Genomic DNA, 17,544 nt, shown 5'->3' with positions numbered 1-17,544 from the left:
TGGACGCACAGGCTCAGCGGCCATGGCTCACGGGCCCAGCCGCTCCGCGGCGTGTGAGATCTTCCCGGACCAGGGCACGAACCCGTGTCCCCTGCATCGGCAGGCGGATTCTCAACCACTGTGCCACCAGGGAAGCCCCCCAGTTTGGCCTTTTCAAAAATATTTTCTGTTTCTGGTAGAGTCGTAGTAATAGTACTTTTCAATGGTAAACTGTCCCTCAAGATATGATTTTTTACCTTCAGTGTTGTATCTTCAGTTTCCAAGGTGGAAGATGTTGGCCATGAGTGTCTTCCTTAGGCTTGTTTTCTAGATGTCATTTAAATATGTTTCATATATATTTCAAAATAAAAATAATTATGCATATATTTACATATTCCAAAATATTTTATTTGGAAGGATATAAAAAGATATGTATATTTTTATATATTCCAAAAATATATAAATATATATGTATCTTTTATTTATATATATACAGACAGGCACACCTCAGAGATGTTGCAGGTTTGGTTCCAGACCTCTACCATAAAGCAAATGTTGCAATAAAGTGGATATCGCAATAAACGTCACACGGATTTTTTGGTTTCTCAGTCCCTGTAAAAGTTATGTTTACACTATACTGTAGTCTATTAAGTGTGCCATAGCATTAATGTCTTTTTAAAATGTACACACCTTAATTTAAAAATCCTTTATTGCTAGAAAATGCTAACCATCATCTGACACACAGGGTTGCCAGAAACCTTAAGTTTGTTATATAAAAAAAAAAGCAATATCCGTGAAGTGCAATAAAACGAGATCTGCCTGTTTGTCTTTTTATTTTGAAATAGTTTAGGACAAACCAGATAGGAGATAGCATAGGCAGGTCCTATGTACCCATCACCCAGCTTCCCCCATGACTGTATAACCATCCGACGTGATCAAAACTGGGACATTGACGTTGACACGATACTGTTAACTCGGTACAGACCTCGGATTTTTCCAGTTTCACACGCCCTCCTAGGCCTCCTTTGGTTGTGTGAACGGCTGCAATGTCTCAGGAGTGACCAAGTTCAGAGGAGCCACAGACATGTCTCTTGAAGCAAGAACCAGAACATTCCACTTCTGCTGTCTTTACAACGCTCTTCTTTGCTAACCCCATTCTTTCTGGTTAGGAGGCCGAGGTCAGGCACCCTGAAGGAAGGCTTGTGTCACGCTGTTTCGCCTCCAATCAGGTTGCCAGTGGCCAAGCTTAGCTACCGTTGGTGCCCAGCGGGTCCCTGGGCTGTCCCCACTGTGGGAGGTGGGGCACGTGGCCCTGGGGAATGTAGGAGGGATCCTGTCTCCACAGGTGACCTGCCGAGCCCTTGGGATCGGGGCCTACCTGGTGAGGCTGGGCCAGCGAGTGATCCAGGTGGAGAATTCCCACATCATCCTGACAGGGGCAATGGCTCTCAACAAGGTGACCTTGAAGGGGCCACTGGGGAGTGGACATGTAGGGGAGGGGCGGGGGAGGGGTCATTTTAACTTTCCCAGTGTCCCCAATGGGGGATTTTTCTCAACATGAAACCAGTTTCATCCCTACTGATGTAAGAGATGTTTTTCCATTTTGCAGTTATATGGGCCTCTTATGAGCCAAAAAAAATATGTATATATATTAGGCTCTTCTGGTGGAACTAACTCTGTATTACTGTAATTTAAATTTTTTAATATTATTGAAATTTTAAAAATTATTAAAATGGCATTACACATTGCAGAAAATTGGAAAAAGACCCCCCCCCAAAAAGTAATTTTGCTCCTACTATAATTTTGGTGTATTTTCCTCTCGTCTTATATCTTAACATGGTTAGACTCCCAGTGAGTGCAGTTTCATTCGACTTTTTTCACTGTATTAAAATGCTTTCCACATTGCTGTAAAGCCTCCAAAACATAATATCTGCTAAAATCCCACTGAGGGTCTCGAAGTCCGGCCCCTGAACCGGCAGCATCACCTGGGATCACATAAAAATGCAAATTCTCAGGCCACACTGCAGACCTGCTGCATCAGAAATGTTAGGTAGGGTTTTGCTTTGGAGTTGACTAGAGTAATCAGCTGGATCACTGGTTCTCAAACTGGGCTACATATTGGAATTTTCTGGAAGTTAAAAAAGAAAATACCGAAGATTCTGATGTAATCCGCCTGGGTACAGCCGGGGCATCGGGACTTTTGAAAGCTCCCAGATGATTCTAACACGCAGCCAGGGTTGAGGACCACTGAGGGAGATGACTTCCGAACAGGTGGAAGGGCCCCGGGCTGGGCAGAACCTTGCTAACCCTGCCATGTCAAAGCAGGTCCTGGGCAGAGAGGTTTACACATCCAACAACCAGCTGGGCGGCGTGCAGATCATGCATTACAATGGTGTCTCCCATGTCACCGTGCCGGATGACTTCGAGGGTGTTTGTACCATCCTGGAGTGGCTGTCCTATATGCCAAAGGTGCAGTATCCCCCCCTGCAGCTTAGAGCCTGGAAGACTCTGTTGTCAAGTTCATTTGGCAGGTGGTGCGGGGAGCAGGGAGCACTGAAGATGTGGCTGGGTTTAATTTTTCTTTACTCCTCCCTCCTTCCCTCTCTGATACCAAGCCCTGTACTTGCTGTTCTTTGCTTTTTTTTTTTTTTTTTTTTTTTTAATGCCATTGTAAGGATGCTCTCTGTCAATCCTTTAGAAAGAGGTGGCAATTTCAATGCGGATGGACATGTGTTAAATGTGGAATGATGTATTTAATGAATTTTAAAACAAAATAGAGTTCTTACAACTCCTACACCAAGACCAAGATTTAAGAGTCATCACTAATATTTACTGAGTACTTACTAAAGTCATTATGTGAAGAAGCCCTTTATCTTCGTAATGTTGTTAAATCCTCACACACAACAGCCCTATCGGAGAGCTGCTATTATTATTACCACTTTACAGATAAGGAAATTGAGATTTAAAGAAATGCAGTACCTTGTCCAAGGTAATATGGCCAGTAAGTGAGTGGAAACAAGCCTCTAAAATGCACATGCCATCCTGTATGACAATTACTAGCAAACTAATTACCCTGAGATAACACAGCTAGAATTTTACACACAAGGTGCTTTGAATTTTAATGTCAAACATCAGCAACTTTAATATTTATTTTAAAATCTTTGTTTGTTAATCCCACAACTCAGAAAGTTAATTGCTAAATATCCTCTTTATACCCAGGGAAATAGTTTACTTAATTTAATACTTAATTTACTTAATTAAATACTTAATTTACCAAAAAAATCACCTCTGTACTATTTCCGTGTCATTGTAAATTCTCTAAGGGAATAGTGGATGATTGGTGCCTGAACAAACAGAATAAAAGGCTGTCCTCTAACAACAAAAAAAAGGTGGCATTTCCTCTCATCAAAAGAGGTAACATTGGACAACAGAGAATCCTCAAGCTTTGCAGTCAGGCTCGATTCGATTCTTGGCTTCCTCCTCTGTAGTAATGAGACCTCAGGACCATCTCTTAATCTTTCTGAGCCTCAGTTTCCTCATCTGTGAAATGGGAATAACAATAGCACCCACCCCAGGGTGTTATCACGATGGTTAAGTGACATGATGTGTAGAGCCCGGCGCTTACTAGGCCCCTCACCAAATGCTACTCATAAATGTGATGATGAGCTATTTGGGGTTGGGCTTCTGTCACGTAACCAGCCATCACCACCAGAGGAGGAGAGGAGGGCAAAGAGCAGACTGCAGACGTTATTGACAAGCACAGAGGACTGAGTTGGAGACCTGGCTTTCTTTTCTAGGATAATCGCAGCCCAGTCCCAATCATCACACCCACTGACCCCATTGACAGAGAGATTGAATTCCAACCATCTCGCGCGCCCTATGACCCCCGGTGGTTGCTTGCAGGAAGGCCTCACCCAAGTAAGTCCTAACAGGCTTTGCCTGAGACCTGGGTCTTGGGGTTTCTTTTCTGCGCCTGGGATAAAGGAACATGTCAATAGAAGCACTGTTACTTGGTCAGATATCCCAGAGGGATACATCTGAGATCGAATGCAAAGGGGGTGGAGGGATGGAGATTTTTCTCTAAGCTTTTCCTGAGCTATTGACCAAGAAGGGGTGGAAACAGCCTCCGGTTTCTGGAGCTGATGGATGGAGGTGAAGGGTAGCAGAGGTCATGGCCTCCCTCCCCAAATTTCCCCAAATGCGGTTACATAGGTGGAAACTCTGGTGCTGTAACATCAGGGTTTCAAAGAGAAGAATGCTTCTCTCTCTCCCTCTCTCTCTCTTTCTTTTTCTCTTTGGCTAAACCTAATAAGGTAACTCTCCATGAGTTTACTCAGGACGAGCAACTTAGCCTCTTCTGTACCCATGTTTGCAGATTCACATGGATAGATGTGCACACACATGTTCAAACACACCCGTGTGCACCTACATGCTTTCACACACACAATTCTTTCTCTCTCTCTCTCTCTTTCTCTGAAAGGGACAGGTAGGCCTCCTGGAAGTATTTGATTACATTCGGAGCAACCAGAACAGGAAAGCTGAGCCGCCCCCGTTACCACAATCTCGAGTCTAGAATTTCACACGCTGTCCCCTTTAGAACTTGGCCTCCCCATCCAGCTGTGTGGGGCGGGGGACGTGCTGCCAGGAGCGCGCCAGGCCCTGCCAGCAAAAGAAGCCCCATGCCCTGCTTCTCCCTCAGCCATTTCTCTTGGGCTTTCTCGCCTGGGAGCACTGGCTTTATCTTGATTTTAAAAACGCCTGATATATTACTGACAGTTTTCTCCAGCTAGTCGGGCCAGCCCCCAGGCAGACACTGAGGTTGGGCTGCTTTGGTCCCAGAAGCCCAACCTCCCACTCCTGCAACTTGAGATCTCTCATGCTACCTGGCACCTCGTGTCCAAACTGCAGTCATTTATACCGTGGTGTGGATTCCTGGCACCACGTCCTCTCCAGGGATGGCTGCAATTGACATCATCATATTCATTCCCTCTCTCTCTCTCTCTCTCTCTCTAAAATTGAACACTTTCTTCCCAGTTAACTGGTTTTGAAGCTGCAGCCACCAGGTCAGGGATGAGTTTTTTGGGGCAGGTGGTCCCTTCTTGAAATCCTACCTTCCGAAGGCATCCATCAGCTCTCTTTGCCTCTTGGGAAGAAAAGGCAGACTGTGATTAGGGTCTCCTTGTGTTTGGCCTTGATAGGAGTTGATGTATATAGTTGGATGTTCTATATGGACTGAATTCCTGACTTGCTGTATTTTTTGCAGCCCTGGTTTTGTGTGTTGGGGGGCGGGGGAAGGGTCGATATCTGTGTAGTTTTCCAGGAAAAAAGGTATTTGGGCTGTCAAGGTCAGGCTGTCCTTAGGGAGACGGGAGAGCAGTCTGCCCCTCCAGGCGGACGCTGGGGGGCCCTTATCAACCCAGCCCCTGGCCTGGGCTTCTGCCCTTCTGCCCACAGCCCTGAAGGGATCCTGGCAGAGTGGATTCTTCGACCAGGGCAGTTTCAAGGAAATCATGGTGCCCTGGGCCCAGACCGTGGTGACGGGACGAGCAAGGTAACCCTGAGGATGGGGCAGGCAGTACACACCTGGCCTCCGCAGGTATTGGGACTCCCAGGTACAAAGCCAGGGATTCTTTCTTCCTAGGTGGCCCCTAGGGACACTTTCTTCCTGGCCCCAGGATTGTCTGAAAGAAAAAACAGTGGGGGGCAAGGGGGATGGTTTTCTGGATGATGAACGTCTTCATAAAGTCTGGATTTGTCTGTGGCTTTAGAAGGCATCTCAGCCAACCTCTTGCTGGGGCCAGCACCCTTGCCCCTCATGTCTGCCCCTGGGGCAGGGCTCCCTAGCCAGGGGGGCCATGGACCCCTTTGGGAATCAGAAGGTGGCACTGGTACTCCCCCCGGAAACTGCACAGACAGTCAGAACTGAATTCCCATTTCAGGAGGGCCACAGGCAGGAACCCCTGTTGTAGACCATAGCTGGCAGAAGGCTTAAATGCTTGAATGCTTTGAAAGCTGAGCCTCTCATTCCTCAGTGGCATAGCCCTTATCTTTTTGGATCACTCCAGCTGCCCCAAAGTTCCTCTTTATATGGAGCCCAAAGCAGCATCCTCATAATTTACCGCTCAGATTCCTGACACGATGTAGTTGCTTCAAGTCCAGGTTCTGGAGTCAGACCTGAGCTCTGTCATTTACCCTCTCTGGGCCTTTACATCCTCATCTGTAAAATGGGGGTAATAATTCGACACCTCCCCCACCCCAAAGGATTGTTGTGATGATTAGAAGAGATAACATATGTTAGGCACTTAAAATATAAACAGGGAGCTCCCTGGCAGTCGAGTGGCTAAGACTCCACACTTCCACTGTAGGGGGCACAGGTTTGCTCCCTGGTCAGGGAACTAAGATCCCACATGCCACACAACACTGCCAAAAAATTAAAAAAATAAATAATAAATAAATAAAAAGCTTTAAAAAAAATCATAACCACTCCACAGGTGGTAGCAGCTACCACCACTGTCATTACTGTTGTTATTATTTACCTCCCTGCAATAACTATGAAAATACTAAGCCTAGTATCGGAACTTAGCTGCTTCTCCATAAGTGTTTTATTTTTATTTTTTTTGTTGTTGTTTTTTGTTTTTGTGTGTGTGTTTTTGCGGTACGCGGGCCTCTCACCGTTGTGGCCTCTTCCGTTGCGGAGCACAGGCTCCGGACGCGCAGGCTTAGCCGCCATGGCTCACGGGCCCAGCCGCTCCGCGGCATGTGGGATCTTCCCAAACTTAGCCGCCATGGCCCACGGGCCCAGCCGCTCCGCGGCGTGTGGGATCCCCCCGGACCGGGGCACGAACCCGTGTCCCCTGCATCGGCAGGCGGACTCCCAACCACTGCGCCACCAGGGAAGCCCTATTTTTTTTTAATATGTTTTTTAAACGAGATGAAATCTACTCCTCCCTCCATAAGGAAGCTCTTTATTTGAAGACTGCTCTCCCCAAACCTGCCTCATACAACTGTTGGGAGTGTAAATGAGAGTAATTAAGTGCCACATGTGGCTGGGGGCAGCCAGTGGTAAGCGGTGATAGATACCGATGCCATGGACTCCCCATGACTGAAGCTCCTTCAGGCTCAGCAACCCTCAGCCCTTTTCCAGATGTGACGTGGTGTCTGGACCCACGCTGTCCACCATGGTAGCTGCTGGCCACACGTGATGGTTCAAATTCAGATGAGTTACAGTGAGAGAGCATGACACATATGCAGTTCCTCCGCTGTCCCTGCTGCATTCCAAATGCTCAGTGGTCACGTGCAGCTCGCGGCTGCCACACTGGTCAGGCAGATAGAGAACGTGGCCATCATCATGGAAAGTTCTAGTGGACAGTGCTGCTCCCATCCCTGCACTGGCCTGACCCTCCCCCCAACCATGGCCGCTGTTGCCCCAACAAGGGCACCCAAAGGACCTTGCCAGCCTGCTAGTTTGTGAGGCTTTTCACTGCTTTGGGGCTGCTGCTTTGCCTTCCGGTAGAATAACCTGCCAGACTGAAAACAGCACTCTCCTCTGTATGCCCTCATCCTGGCCACCCAGGGCCCAGCCCATATGCCTGTAGAATATCACGTGTAGAATATCAGCTGGCGGGGGGGGGCTGGACTCACCGGTCCCCGAATCTGCCTGGGATGCTGCCCAGAGCCCCAGTTCCCTTGTGCTCCACCTTGCAGGCTTGGGGGGATCCCCGTCGGAGTGATCGCTGCAGAGACACGGACAGTGGAGTTGGCTGTGCCCGCAGACCCTGCCAACCTGGATTCCGAGGCCAAGGTTAGGGGCCAGGGAGCTGGGGCTGCTATTTTCGTGTTTTTTTTTTTTTTAATTGAAGTGTAGTTTACTTACATTATCATATTCATCTCAGGTGTACAGCACAGTGATTCAGCATTTTTACAGATTATGCTCCATTAAAAGTTATTACAAGATAATGGCTATAGTTCCCTGTGCTATACACTAGATCCTTGTTGCTTATCTATTTTATACATTGCAGTTTGTATCTCTTAATCCCATACCCCTAATATGCCCCTTCTGCCTTCCCTTTTCACCTTTGGTAACCACTACCTTGTTTTCTATCTGTGAGCCTGTTTCTGTTTTGCATATATGTTCATCTGTATCATTTTTTAGGTTCCACATATAAGTGATATCATCCTGTGTTTGTCTTTCTCTCTCTGACTTATTTCACTAAGTATAATATTCTCTAGGTCCATCCACATTGCTGCAAATGTCAGAATTTCATTCTTTTTAATGGTTGCGTAGTATTCCAGTGTATATATATACCACATCTTCTTTATCCATTCGTCTGTTGATGGGCAACTTGGGTTCCTTCCATGTCTTGGCTATTGTAAATAGTGCTGCTATGAACGCTGGGGTGCGTGTATCTTTTCAAATTAGTGTTTTAGTTTTCTTTGGATATATACCCAGGAGTAGAAGTGCCAGATTGTATGGTAGTTCTATTTTTAGCTTTTTGAGAAACCTCCTTACTGTTTTCCAGCGTAGCTGCACCAATTAACATTCCCACCAGCACTGTACGAGGGTTCCCTTTCGTCCACATCCTCACCAACATTTGTTATTGTAGACTTTTTGATGATAGCCATTCTGACAGGTGTGAGGTGACGTCTCATGGTAGTTTTGCCGGGGCTGCTGTTTTGGCTGGCTCAGCTGACAAGAGTGGGTCTTAGGTGGTCACACCTCTGTCTTTCCAGCTCAGAGACCAGAGGACACCTAGGCTCTGGGGGGCCTCAGCACTCTCTGTGGGATGCATAGTGCTCTGCACTGTCTTCCTCAGAGGATGACGGTTCCCTAGGAATCCCTCCCACCTCCAGCCCCCATCACTGTTGCTATTTCTAGGGTGGGCCACACCGCATACTGGGAGGAGCTCAGAAGTCAGAGGGCGGGTCCGAGGACCCCACTCAGAGTGGCCTCTACTGGCTTGGCGCCTGTCAGTGGGCAACAGGGACCTCCCTGGGCTGCAGCGTGAGGGTCACGTGTCTGAGGGTTACAGATGAGCTTTGGGCCTTCCTCATGAGCCCTGGCTCCGGCCTTGGTGCCAGCTCGGATCAGACTGCCCGTCCTCCGGGGTGAAGTGTGGGCGGCCGTCCCGTGTTCCGGGGCGGCCCTTGCACAGAGGAATCGGACCCAGGCCACTCTGTGTTCCAGATAATCCAGCAGGCAGGCCAGGTGTGGTTCCCAGACTCGGCCTACAAGACAGCCCAGGCCATCCAGGATTTCAACCGGGAGAAGTTGCCCCTCATGATCTTTGCCAACTGGAGGGGGTTCTCCGGTGGCATGAAAGGTAAAGTGGCCTTCCTTGTGGGTGCCCTGAAGCCTCGGGGTCAGCACGCAGGACAGCCCCCTCGGGGTCACATCATCATTTTCACTCAGCTCCCCCAACCCTGAGCCATTCGGGTAACGCCGCCCGTTTTACAGTTGAGGAACTGAGGGTGCCTGGGGTGACTTGCTGGAGGTCACGGTCACACTGGGAGTGGTAGGGGAGGCAGGGGCGGCCCCGGGAAGCTGCCCAGTGACCTGGGCTGTCACCTCCCCACTTGGTAAGATGGGGAGAAGGCGCCTGCCCTCCTCAGGGGGCTGCCGTGAGCATCAGTGACCTGACAGTCACGCAAGTGCTTTTTAAGCCACCGAGCTCATTTCAAGACACAGTGACTGTATCAGTGGGACGTTAAGGAAAGAGCCGGACGGGGGCCGGCAGACCTGGTCTGAATCCTTGCCGGGTGGGTGGCTGCTCCGAGCCGCAGTTTCCCTCCTCTGTGAGGGGAGTAAGAATAGGACCAACTCAAGGACCAAGGTGACGACTCGCTGAGCCCACCACTGGCACGTGGTGTTTACTCTCAGTGTGATTATGGTGGATTTTGTTATGGTGCTGTTGTTACCATGTAAGGTGCCTGGTACTGGATGGACGCCTCTTGGTAGAAAATAAGGACCATGTGCCTGTGGACAGGAGGGAAGGGCCTGTGTTATTGTTGGGGAGGGTTCTGTTCTGGGAGTAGTGGGACAGGCCGGGTGCATCTCAGAGTCAGAGCTGGAAGGAATCTTAGCAATCGTTCTGTGCCTCCTTTTCCAGGTGCGGACACTGAGGCCCAGGAAGGGAGGGGCACCTGTCCAAGGTCCCGTGGGCACTGAGGGAGCAAATCTGTGCCTGGGCCGCTTCCTGCCTCTCGGCCCAGGGAGAGTCTTTCCGTAGCGCTGTACAGCCTCCCAGCTGACCACGCTCTCCCAGAACCCCCAGGACGGCGAAGACTGGGGCCTGCAGTCACCTCACCGGGTGGCTGCCTTGCTTTTCAGACATGTACGACCAGGTGCTGAAGTTTGGAGCCTACATCGTGGATGGCCTCCGGAAGTACAAACAGCCCATCCTGATCTACATCCCGCCCTGCGCGGAGCTCCGGGGAGGCTCCTGGGCAGTCATGGACACCTCCATCAACCCGCTGTGCATAGAAATATACGCGGACAGAGAGAGCAGGTGGGTGCGCCACCCCCAGCCCACCTTAGCCTTTTCTTGTTCTCACTCCCAGTCCTTAGGCCGCGTCACCTTTGAGCCGCTGGCTTGAGGATCGCAGGGGTGTTCTGAGTTCCTGAAGGGACAGAGAGCCTCCAGTTTTACCAATCTGAAACTAGCATCCAGTGTACGACTGGATTTTCTCAGTAGAATTAGTGGCTGGAGCCCAGAAGTGGTGGAGGAATTGTTGTCTCTTCTTTTTTTTTTTTGGTACGCGGGGCTCTCACTGTTGTGGCCTCTCCCGTTGTGGAGCACAGGCTCCGGACGCACAGGCTCAGCAGCCATGGCTCACGAGCCTAGCCGCTCCGCGGCATGTGGGATCCTCCCGGACCGGGGCACGAACCCGTGTCCCCTGCATCGGCAGGCGGACTCTCAACCACTGCGCCACCAGGGAAGCCCCCTGTTGTCTCTTCTTTCATCACTTATACTCACCTGCTTCCCAAGGGGGTTTGCAATCAAATTAAGAAAGACCCAAAGCATCTGAGCTTCCTGGCAGCCAGGATGAAAAGGGAAATATGACCAGTCATCTAGTTCTTACTAGACTCTGAGTCTCTCCCAAAGCTCTCCTGTAGAGACTGGGTTTTTTTCAGTTTTATAACCCGGGGCCCAGTACAGTGCCTGACTCCTAGTGGGTGCTTGGGAAATACTGGCCAAACAAATGGCTGAATGAATACTTGCATGAGAGGATACCAGTTCTTCAGGGGAGAGAAACCTTCTTGGCACATTTTTTTTTTAAATTAGGAATTCATCCCAGGAACTCTTACAGAAAGGATAATGACAATAATACTTGCAACTCAGTGTTTGAGTGCCTTCAAAATGAAGACTATGCCAAATGCTGTGTAGACTCTAAAGGCTTCAAGAGTAGTTCTGCCCAAAATATAGATAGGCACCTTCTTCCTGTGTCTATTCCCTTATTCATTCCATAATCCAATGAATATTTATTGGGTACCTCCTATGTCTCAGGCGGTGGGTTAGGCATTGTGATATGGTGCAAATGAGCCAAACCTGCTCTGCCTTCAGTGGCCCTAGACCTTCATGAAAGGCTGCTGAGATCACCCTCCAGGAGGACTCAGGACGAGAACAGCCTTGAATGGGGTCATCATTAACTTTTCACTCTGGTCACCAGGAAGCTCAGAGCTACATATAGTATTGCGCAGGGTTTCCAAGCTATCAAAAGAAAAGGGGGCAGGGGGAGACTAAGGGGTGAATGAGAGAGTTGGGAATGAGAGGGTCACTCATACCTTGGATCCCTCAGTATGCCTTTGTGTGCTTTAAGGAGATCACAAACAGTACCCTGGCCCTAGGAGAGCAGAGATTAGGAAGGCCAGAAAGGACTGTGGCTGAAGAGCTCGAGGCTTATGTTGTTCTGGAGAAAGTCATACACACTTGGAGCTGAAAGGGCCTTCCAGAGTTCAGAATAGTCCATTCCATTCCATTCCATTTTTTACTTTTTGGCCTCACCATGAGGCATGTGAGATCTTAGTTCCCCAACCAGGAATCAAACTCGTGCCCCCTGCAGTGGAAGCACGGAGCATGAACCGCTGGACCACCAGGGAAGTCCCAGAACACTTTATTTTAAAAGCTGGTTTAGTTCTTCATTCTATGGATGTAGAAGCAGATGACCAGAGAGGGGAAGTGACTTGCGCAAGGTCACACAGTGAGTCAATGAAAGAGAGGACTGACACCAGATTTCCTGGCTGTCTTGCCTCCCCCTGCCGTATCCTCTGGCTGTCGCTGCCTGGGGGACACCTCATACACCACCCCCCTGCTGCTGTTTTTTTCAGAGCGAGTGTTCTGGAGCCAGAGGGAACAGTGGAGATTAAGTACCGGAAGAAAGATCTGGTAAAGACCATGAGAAGAATCGACCCAATTTACAAGAAGCTCATGGAACAGCTAGGTGAGTGGGTCTGAAATGAATCACTTCTCAGAGGTCAAGAGAGTCTCAGCCCGCTCATTGCTGGAGGTTTCTGGTATGTTAAAAATACTGAAGACATACCAAAACACAGCAACAAAAATTATGAGGTATTTTAAACGTTCACATACAGTGTATCAACTCCTTTAACATTAAAAAATATACACCATGCCTTAGTGAATGTATTTCTCGGCACACACAAGATATAATAATTGAAGTATTTCGAGCCAATAGGAAACATTAGAATTTTGGTAGCAAAATTACCCTTTAGAATTTTTCCATCAGACATATTTTTGTTTGAGTGATAGCTTTGTTTCACTTGTAACTTTAGGTGTAATTCTCTTTAAAAGTCCATGTTAGGTGTCAGTGTCTTTATAACTGATCTGTGTCATCATAAATTCATAGGATTTATGATGATGGTGATGATGGGTGTATAATTTCTTTGATTTGGTATCAGGGTAATGCTGATATCACAGGGCGAGTTGAGAAGTGTTTCCTCCTATTTTCTGAGTTTGAATTGGCACTATGTCTTTAAATCTTTGATAGCAGGTTTCTAAATACAAATTCAACTTCTTTATTATATATAGGAATGTTCAGTTTAATCTGTTTCCTCTTAGGTGAGCTTTCATAGTTTGTGTATTTCAAGGAATTTGTCTGTTTCATCTAAATTATCGAATTGGCATAGACTTGTATATAATATTCCCGTATCAGATTTTACCATATATGTTAAAAATGGTAACTGATAGTGTCCTGTAAGCACAGTGGGCCTGATAACAGGGGATAAATTTGAAGTTGCGTGTTGAATGCTGTCTTGCAACTCTGGGTGCATTTTTGAGACTGCACAAGCGACTTGACTTCTGGGCATTATCGGAGTTGAAGCTGAGGCCTGTCTTGCACACCCTGGTTCTTGCCCTTGCCTGCAGGAACGTCTGAGCTCTCCGACAAGGACCGCAAGGAGCTGGAGGGCCAGCTGAAGGCCCGGGAGGACCTGCTGCTGCCCATCTACCACCAGGTGGCGGTGCAGTTCGCCGACCTCCACGACAAGCCCAGCAGGATGCTGGAGAAGGGTGCCATCTCTGTAAGAGCCTGCAGCTCTAGGGTCAGCGTGAATGGCCCATCCTAAGGTCACGTGGTTTCCAACACACAGAGGATATTTGGGCTCAGGGCTTTGGGATGAGTCAAATGCCACACGTTAGAATCACCTGGGGAGCTTTAAAAAAAAAAAAATCTTAGTGCCTGTTGGTCACTGGAGAGGTGGCTCTCCAGACCAATTAAATCAGAATATGGGTGGTGGGAGTGGGGAGAAGCCAGGCATCAGTATTTTTTTTTTCGGATCCCCAACAGATTCCAATAGGTAGCCAAGTTTGGGAACCACCAATCTAACCTCTGTGTGTGTTTAGAACTGCTGGTCCAGGTTTGGGAACCATTGTTCCCACCCTGCATTCACCCGCCACTGACCATCACAACCCCGCCCTATTGCCCTGTCCCCACGAGGACATCCCCAGTCCCGCTACCCCTGCGTCCCGTGCTCCGTCCTACCTCGCCTAAGCCCTCCGTACCTCTGGTGAGCCCGTGTTCTGTGTCTGGAGGTGGAGGTGGGCGCCGGGTTTGTTCGCCAGGAGAGGCAGCCTAGAGACCTGGCAGGGTCCTGCCTCTGCCGCCTCCCCAAGCCTCAGTTTCCCGGCCTGTAAAATGGGAATGGTCCCAGAGCCTTCCCCAGCACAGGGCCGGGCCCCGGCCGCCTCCCGAGTCCCCCGCCCCACCGTTTCTGGGGGCTCAGGCCTGGGGCTTGTCCGCAGGACATCCTGGATTGGAAGACCGCCCGCACCTTCCTGTACTGGCGCCTGCGCCGCCTGCTGCTGGAGGACCAGGTCAAGCAGGAGGTCCTGCAGGCCTGCAGCAAGCTCAGCCACGTGCATGTCCAGTCCATGCTGCGCCGCTGGTTCATGGAGATGGAGGGGGCCGTCAAGGTGGGCCTGGGGCAGAGATAGGTGGGCTGGCAGGCGGGGGCCAAGGGGGGCCCGAGGGGGAGCCCCGCCCGGCAGGGTGTCCCTCCCTGACGCAGCCTCTGCCCCCTCCCCAGGCCTACCTATGGGACAACAACCAGACGGCGGTGCAGTGGCTGGAGCAGCATTGGCAGGCGGGGGCGGGGCTGCGCTCCACCATCCGCGAGAACATAGAGTACTTGAAGCGGGACTCTGTCCTCAAGACCATCCGAGGGTGAGTGGCCGCCCTGCCTGCCCACCCACCTCTTGGACTTGTCAGCGAGCGCAAAAGCCAGGACTCGTGTGCAGCCGCCTGCCCACAGAGTGGCCACTCGAATCCACCGCATCTCACGGTCCCCGGTCTCAGCCTTGGTGTCGGGGTCCACGGCCCAGCCCCCCGGCAAAGAGGCCGCCACTCCCCCAAGCCAGATCTCCCAGCACAGAGTCCTAGGGATGCTATCAGGAGGTTGTGCAATGATTTCAATTCATGGTCCTTGTTGGAATATACAGGGTGCCTGGTCCAAGGTCACAGCCAGAGCTGTGTTTGGTTAGAGGACCCACATTCCGAACTCCTAGGCCTCAGGCTGTTGGCTTCCACTCTGTATCAGCCTCTCTGGAGGGTTGGCTCCCTGCATCCCCATGGGGTAGGTGGCAGAGCACATGGGACCCCATTTGGGGGATGAAGCTGAGGTTCGGGGGAGTGTTGTGTCTTGGGTCACACAGCTTATGACCAGGAGATTCCACTATTGTTCCTTGAGGTTGTTTTGCTTCCCTCCTGCCCCAAAGGACCGTCACGCTGACAGTGACCACAGCAGGAAGAGTGTTGGGGGATCTGGGTGGTTGGTTGCCCCCCAGGAATGGGAAGGGGCCCTGCACAGGGATCTGGGGCTGCTGTAGGGCCCATTGAACTCAGTGGCAGGAATGACCTCACCCTTCTTTCCCCTCCCATGCAGCCTGGTTCAAGAAAACCCCGAGGTGGCCGTGGACTCCCTGGTGTACATATGCCAGCACCTCAGCCCGGCCGAGCGGGCCCAGATCATTCACCTCCTGTCCACCATGGACAGCCCGGCCTCCACCTGACCCCGGTCCTGCCGGTCACTTGCAGGTCCACGGGCAAGAGAAACCACACTGATCTGCTGACTGCAGGCCCTCGCCTGCACCTTGGGAGTTTGCTTTTTACAATTGCTGCAAGGCTGCTGACCCCCGAGTCACTCCTGTTTCAATAAAAGGCTCAGAAGTGGCCCCTTCCAAGCAGAAATCACCTCCTCTCCATTGTTGGGAAGTCTGTTTTTTGTCTCTTAAGACATTTTGCTGCGTCACTGAATTGAGTTGAACCCAAACACCCCAGTTTCCAGCTACTTTCTGGTGCCTGCTTTGTGGGATACAGGTGTTCTTTTTAGGCTCATTTTATATCAGAGCATGGAATCTTATTATTATTATTTTTACTCTGAGACCAGCTCATGATGTAAGCATCTCATAGCAGCATAACAAAGAAAGAAAAATAGAGACAAGACAAGAGAAAACCTATTTTTGTAATGATGCTTATTCGGATCCTGGTGAGTCACCCAGGAAAGGGTATGAATGATTTTTTATTAAGAGTGTAAGATGGTATTTTGTTCCCCACGTGGCCCCTAGTAGTGAATCACTAGCAACGTCCCGTTACCAGGCTTAGTTCTCTCATTAGCAGAGAATTGCATAGCCGTAGGTTCAAGGGCATTGGGAGACTTCTTTTATGTGATTCACAGCCCTCTGCCTGCCCCTTCCCTCCGAGGAGGAGAGGACGAGCCCTCCCATGTCCCTGAGGGTGCATGAAGAGGCATGCATCCTCCAGCCCAGGTTGGGAGGACAAAGAAGAGAAGGAAAGCCTTCTCCAACCTCGCAGCCCAGCTTGCTCACAGGTGTCACTGCTGTGCTTGCCATCACCTGCCTTGGAGGGCCCTTCGGGTCACCTTCACTCTTTCGCCTCTTGCCTCAATGTCCGTTGGTGGGATCTGGCCCTGACGGACAGAGCTGTTGCTTCCCGAGGACTGGACCACGAGGACCACACTGATTCGCTCAGGGAGGGCTTCGCACTGCATCCGCCAGTACCCAGCTCTGAAGGCCGCACAGCGTCAGGACCTGCCATCCTTCTGGCCCCATCCATCTGTCCCTGGGTGCCAGTGATGGGAGGGAGTTGGCCACCCTCCGCTGCTGTGATGGGCAGTTTGAGGACACCAAACATTACACCTGTCCAACTTGGAGGCCAGCGAGGTTGCCCGGGGAAGCCCCTACAAGCTGGGATGCTGGAGGATGTCTGAGGCCATCGGCCAATGACAGCTCTGGCCGATGAAGGTGGTGTGGGTGCAGTGAGGGGTGGGAGAAAAAGATAAAGTAGCCGTTGTCACATCCTGAGACTGGAGGGGGCAGGGAAGAGTCCATGCTGCTTTGGGAACTGAATGCCTTCTGTGGTGGGGAGGCCCTGCTGGTTTGGGAAGGATGATAAGTCGATGACTAGCTGCTACCCAGGAACAGTGGGCGGAGGAAGCTGCCAGGAAATGTGTGGAATGAATAATTTTTTGAAGGAAGCACTTTGGCCTTGGCTTATTTGGACCAGAGAAAGCAGGCCGCCTCACTGGGGAATCGCTCTCCATCCTCCGACAACCACTGAGGTCTTGTGCAAGCCCCTATCTCAGGAGGACAAAACTCTGATTTGACTTCCCCTCCCGAAGGCCACCGGGGGAGCGGGGGACCACTTCATCCTTGCAGCTCAATTTCAAACATGGACACAAACTGCTGTCTGCCGGCAGCTGAACAGACTTTCCCTGATGGGGTCGACTTGCTTCCCTCGAGAGACTTAGCACAGGTGTTTCCAGGGAAGGGAGAAAGGAGCAGACCACTGAGTGTGGACAGAGGCCTGGGTGGGCAGCCCAGGTCTAAACTGAATGCTCAGGGTGATGGCCGCTGGCTACCTACAGTGCCCTGGCCTCGTCCCGTGCAATCCCATGAGCTTTTGAGGTGGATGCTACAATTCTGTCTACTTTCTGTCTCTCTGAACTTAGCTATTCTAGGCACCTCATATAAGTAGAATCATACAGTATTTGTCCTTTTGTGACCGGCTTATTTCATTTAGTATAATGTACTCAAGGTT

General features: G+C 50.3%; 1 protein-coding gene across 4 annotated transcripts in view; it reads left to right on the top strand.

Moving 5' to 3' along the window:
• Positions 1-16,306, top strand: part of ACACB (acetyl-CoA carboxylase beta) — a 62,665-nt gene extending 46,359 nt beyond the window's left edge. The window contains exons 29-40 of one of the 4 annotated variants that reach the window (XM_028479894.2): positions 1,325-1,435; positions 2,305-2,448; positions 3,777-3,897; positions 5,434-5,530; positions 7,684-7,780; positions 9,164-9,299; positions 10,307-10,484; positions 12,305-12,417; positions 13,356-13,510; positions 14,232-14,402; positions 14,516-14,652; positions 15,371-16,306. In XM_028479894.2, the coding sequence (XP_028335695.1) occupies positions 1,325-1,435; positions 2,305-2,448; positions 3,777-3,897; positions 5,434-5,530; positions 7,684-7,780; positions 9,164-9,299; positions 10,307-10,484; positions 12,305-12,417; positions 13,356-13,510; positions 14,232-14,402; positions 14,516-14,652; positions 15,371-15,497 (1,587 nt within the window). In that variant the 3' untranslated portion in view covers positions 15,498-16,306. The other 3 variants (XM_028479895.2, XM_028479896.2, XM_028479897.2) reach the window with 3 other exon arrangements.
• Positions 16,307-17,544: the final 1,238 nt, after the last annotated feature.

Source organism: Physeter macrocephalus, chromosome 19 (genome assembly GCF_002837175.3).
Source record: "Physeter macrocephalus isolate SW-GA chromosome 19, ASM283717v5, whole genome shotgun sequence".
NCBI classification, from domain to species: domain Eukaryota; kingdom Metazoa; phylum Chordata; class Mammalia; order Artiodactyla; family Physeteridae; genus Physeter; species Physeter macrocephalus.
This window is presented reverse-complemented; position numbering and strand designations above follow the sequence as displayed.